This window comes from Dendropsophus ebraccatus, chromosome 1 (genome assembly GCF_027789765.1).
Source record: "Dendropsophus ebraccatus isolate aDenEbr1 chromosome 1, aDenEbr1.pat, whole genome shotgun sequence".
Taxonomy (NCBI): Eukaryota; Metazoa; Chordata; class Amphibia; order Anura; family Hylidae; genus Dendropsophus; species Dendropsophus ebraccatus.
The window spans coordinates 1792271-1797270 of record NC_091454.1 but is presented as its reverse complement, the minus strand read 5'-3'; the positions used below and the strand labels follow the sequence as shown (position 1 = coordinate 1797270).

General features: G+C 54.1%; 1 protein-coding gene across 2 annotated transcripts in view; it reads right to left on the bottom strand.

The window, feature by feature from the left end:
• The window catches only part of SLCO1C1 (solute carrier organic anion transporter family member 1C1), a 43292-nt gene that overhangs the window by 27670 nt on the left and 10622 nt on the right, over window positions 1-5000 (bottom strand). For both annotated transcript variants that reach the window (XM_069951195.1, XM_069951204.1), the window contains 2 exons: window positions 2713-2955; window positions 1533-1697 (listed from right to left, as the gene is read on the bottom strand). In XM_069951195.1, coding sequence (XP_069807296.1) covers window positions 1533-1697; window positions 2713-2955 — 408 coding nt within the window. The remainder of the gene's footprint in view (window positions 1-1532; window positions 1698-2712; window positions 2956-5000) is intronic.

Genomic DNA, 5000 nt, shown 5'->3' with positions numbered 1-5000 from the left:
TTCTCCGTACAATGCTCAGTGCCTCCTCCCATCCCCCGCAGCACATGTGGGGGGCTGCACCCTGATTCTCATCCATCTCCTGCAGGAATTTTAGATGGTTACCTCTCTGGTCTGCCCAGTAATGTATGCTGAGAAGCGCAGCTCTGGAGGATGAGACATGAGGTAACAGTAGAATAGTGAGTGCAGCTCTGGAGGATGAGACATGAGGTAACAGTAGAATAGTGAGTGCAGCTCTGGAGGATGAGACATGATGTAACAGCAGAATAGTGAGTGCAGCTCTGGAGGATGAGACATGATGTAACAGCAGAATAGTGAGTGCAGCTCTGGAGGATGAGACATGATGTAACAGCAGAATAGTGAGTGCAGCTCTGGAGGATGAGACATGATGTAACAGCAGAATAGTGAGTGCAGCTCTGGAGGATGAGACATGATGTAACAGCAGAATAGTGAGTGCAGCTCTGGAGGATGAGACATGATGTAACAGCAGAATAGTGAGTGCAGCTCTGGAGGATGAGACATGATGTAACAGCAGAATAGTGAGTGCAGCTCTGGAGGATGAGACATGATGTAACAGCAGAATAGTGAGTGCAGCTCTGGAGGATGAGACACGATGTAAGAGCAGAATAGTGAGTGCAGCTCTGGAGGATGAGACATGATGTAACAGCAGAATAGTGAGTGCAGCTCTGGACGAGGAGAGAGGATGGAACAGCAGAATAGTGAGTGCAGCTCTGGAGGATGAGACATGATGTAACAGCAGAATAGTGAGTGCAGCTCTGGAGGATGAGACATGATGTAACAGCAGAATAGTGAGTGCAGCTCTGGAGGATGAGACACGATGTAAGAGCAGAATAGTGAGTGCAGCTCTGGAGGATGAGACATGATGTAACAGCAGAATAGTGAGTGCAGCTCTGGAGGATGAGACATGATGTAACAGCAGAACAGTGAGTGCAGCTCTGGAGGATGAGACATGATGTTGCAGCAGAATAGTGAGTGCAGCTCTGGAGGATGAGACATGATGTAACAGCAGAACAGTGAGTGCAGCTCTGGAGGATGAGACATGATGTTGCAGCAGAATAGTGAGTGCAGCTCTGGAGGATGAGACATGATGTAACAGCAGAATAGTGAGTGGAGCTCTGGAGGATGAGACATGATGTAACAGCAGAATAGTGAGTGCAGCTCTGGAGGATGAGACATGATGTAACAGCAGAATAGTGAGTGCAGCTCTGGAGGATGAGACACGATGTAAGAGCAGAATAGTGAGTGCAGCTCTGGAGGATGAGACATGATGTAACAGCAGAATAGTGAGTGCAGCTCTGGAGGATGAGACATGATGTAACAGCAGAACAGTGAGTGCAGCTCTGGAGGATGAGACATGATGTTGCAGCAGAATAGTGAGTGCAGCTCTGGAGGATGAGACATGATGTAACAGCAGAATAGTGAGTGGAGCTCTGGAGGATGAGACATGATGTAACAGCAGAATAGTGAGTGGAGCTCTGGAGGATGAGACAGGATGTTGCAGCACAGGGACTCACCGATGATGAAGTTTGTCCTGGATGACGTCTGTCCGTACTGCTGCTCGATGTATTTGGCTTTATAGGTGACCATCCCCACCAGAGAATTATACTGGAAGACGCTGCCGCAGACGTACAGGAAGAAGATCGGATTCCAGAGAAGAAGTTTCAGGGAGGGGAAGAAATCTGCCGGGAACAAGAAAGAGTCTATAAAGCACATTGGGGAGATTTATCAGACATGGTGTACAGTGAGACTGGCAACCAATCAGATTCCACCTCACAGATTTTTTGGGAAATGAAAGGAGGAATCTGATTGGTTGCCGGTGGCGACTGAGCCAGTTACACTGTACACCACGTCTGATAAATCCCCCCCCCCCCAGTGTGTGAGGCGGCCGGACACCAGCGCCCACTGTAACAGAACAGCTGTGTCCTCTGGTAAGTATTAGCACCCCCTACCTGTGTCCTCTGGTAAGTATTAGCACCCCCTACCTGTGTCCTCTGGTAAGTATTAGCACCCCCTACCTGTGTCCTCTGGTAAGTATTAGCACCCCCTACCTGTGTCCTCTGGTAAGTATTAGCACAACAAAACACAACAATCACTGAACTCAGGGAGAACAGTGAAAAATTCCAATGGAGTACTCAATTACGAGTCTCCATTGTCCCCTACAAAATTTAAATATGCCAAGAAAGGTTCCGTGGAGCCTCAGTTAAGAGTCTCAAAACACGGGAATAGCCAGATCTCCCTCTCTCCAGAGAAGGAAGCCCATTGCCAAGGGCGCCTCCTAGTGGGGAGAGCACCAAACCACCCTGATACGTAGTCCCTCAGGTCCTCACTCTAATACCAGCTTTGGGACCTAAATAGGGAAACACCAGGGTGGCCCCTGTGAGTCACAGTCTAACTCTGTGGCGAGTATAACGACATAAGACAAGGGTTACCAAGGCTAGGCATCCATCCACAGACTGCAGTTTCGGGGTATTTGCCCCTCGTCAGTGTGGAGCAGGATTCTGGCTACTGGGGCAATGATAAATAGACCAACAAAACACAACAATCACTGAACTCACCCCCTACCTGTGTCCTCTGGTAAGTATTAGCACCCCCTACCTGTGTCCTCTGGTAAGTATTAGCACCCCCTACCTGTGTCCTCTGGTAAGTATTAGCACCCCCTACCTGTGTCCTCTGGTAAGTATTAGCACCCCCTACCTCTGGCCATTGTCAGTAGATGCCCCTGGTCCCGGGGAACCTTCTGCTCCCTCAGCTCCTCCAGGATGAAGGTGGACTGCTCGGAGGGGGTGCTGGAGTTCTTGCGGAGATCGCACCTTGCTTCTTCTTTTGGTAAAAACCAGAAGGGAAGAGCGGCGAGAAGACTGATGACCCCGGCGACCAGATACCCGAGCCACCAGGCCCCGACCCAACGGCCATCCTGAGGGGTGAGGGTCACTCTGTCTGCACATGAAGAAGGTGGCGGAATCACTACTGCACATGACTGCCCTCCCCCATCATCTACCAAACTTCTCTGCCCCCTCCCCCAGGCTCCTCCCTCTGTCCCCTCCAGACTCTTCTGCCCCCTCCCCCAAGCTCCTCCCTCTGCCCCTCCCCAAAGCTCCTCCCTCTGCCCCCTCCCCCAGGCTCCTCCCTCTGTCCCCTCCAGACTCTTCTGCCCCCTCCCCCAGGCTCCTCCCTCTGTCCCCTCCAGACTCTTCTGCCCCCTCCCCCAGGCTCCTCCCTCTGTCCCCTCCAGACTCTTCTGCCCCCTCCCCCAGGCTCCTCCCTCTGTCCCCTCCAGACTCTTCTGCCCCCTCCCCCAGGCTCCTCCCTCTGCCCCCTCCAGACTCTTCTGCCCCCTCCCCCAAGCTCCTCCCTCTGTCCCCTCCAGACTCTTCTGCCCCCTCCCCCAGGCTCCTCCCTCTGCCCCCTCCCCCAGGCTCCTCCCTCTGCCCCCTCCAGACTCTTCTGCCGTATAGTGACTGTACTGTGCCGCCACGTGTAACCGTATAGTGTCTGTACTCTGCCGCCCACAGCCCGCAGTGTCTGGATGTGTGACATACAGATACTGCAGACACTACAGAGAGTGTGTGGGCGGCTCAGTACAGACACTATACGGTTACACGTGGCGGCTCAGTACAGACACTATACGGTTACACGTGGCGGCTCAGTACAGACACTATACGGTTACACGTGGCGGCTCAGTACAGACACTATACGGTTACACGCGGCGGCTCAGTACAGACACTATACGGTTACACGTGGCGGCACAGTACAGACACTATACGGTTACACGTGGCGGCACAGTACAGACACTATACGGTTACACGTGGCGGCACAGTACAGACACTATACGGTTACACGTGGCGGCACAGTAGACACTATACGGTTACACGTGGCGGCTCAGTACAGACACTATACGGTTACACGTGGCAGCTCAGTACAGACACTATACGGTTACACGTGGCGGCACAGTACAGACACTATACGGTTACACGTGGCGGCTCAGTACAGACACTATACGGTTACACGTGGCGGCTCAGTACAGACACTATACGGTTACACGTGGCGGCTCAGTACAGACACTATACGGTTACACGTGGCGGCAGAGTACAGACACTATACGGTTACACGTAGCGGCTCAGTACAGACACTATACGGTTACACGTAGCGGCTCAGTACAGACACTACAGAGAATATGGGCTTCTCTTCTTCTGGGGTCTCATATCACTGTATGGACTGTTCTATGGATGGTATTTTGGGGTGTACTGTCCCTTTAAGGGGATGTCAGATGTTACTGTATGGATGGTATTTGGGGGTGTACTTTCCCTTTAAGGGGATGTCAGATGTTACTGTATGGATGGTATTTGGGGGGTGTACTCTCCCTTTAAGGGGATGTCATATTTAGCTGTTTTGTCATTTCCTGTTTCTGATGCACCTGATGAAGAGGCGGCTCAGGCCTGGAAACACGCTGTGCTGGATCCTGGTTTCTGTGTTTTAATATCTTAATAAGCTCCAGCGTTGTATTGGCGATAGCTGCGCCCCGTGGTCCTAACCCTCTAGGGGGGGGGGCTGCCGTCTCCGTCCCCTCTAGGGGGGGGCTGCCGTCTCCGTCCCCTCTAGGGGGGGGGCTGCCGTCTCCGTCCCCTCTAGGGGGGGGGCTGCCGTCTCCGTCCCCTCTAGGGGGGGGGCTGCCGTCTCCGTCCCCTCTAGGGGGGGGGGGGGGGGCTGCCGTCTCCGTCCCCTCTAGGGGGGGGGGGCTGCCGTCTCCGTCCCCTCTAGGGGGGGGGGGCTGCCGTCTCCGTCCCCTCTAGGGGGGGGGGGGCTGCCGTCTCCGTCCCCTCTAGGGGGGGGGGGCTGCCGTCTCCGTCCCCTCTAGGGGGGGGGCTGCCGTCTCCGTCCCCTCTAGGGGGGGGGGCTGCCGTCTCCGTCCCCTCTAGGGGCTGGACTCCTGCCACACTGGGTAACACCCCCTGGACACCTGAGCTTCCATCTCAGTGGTGGAC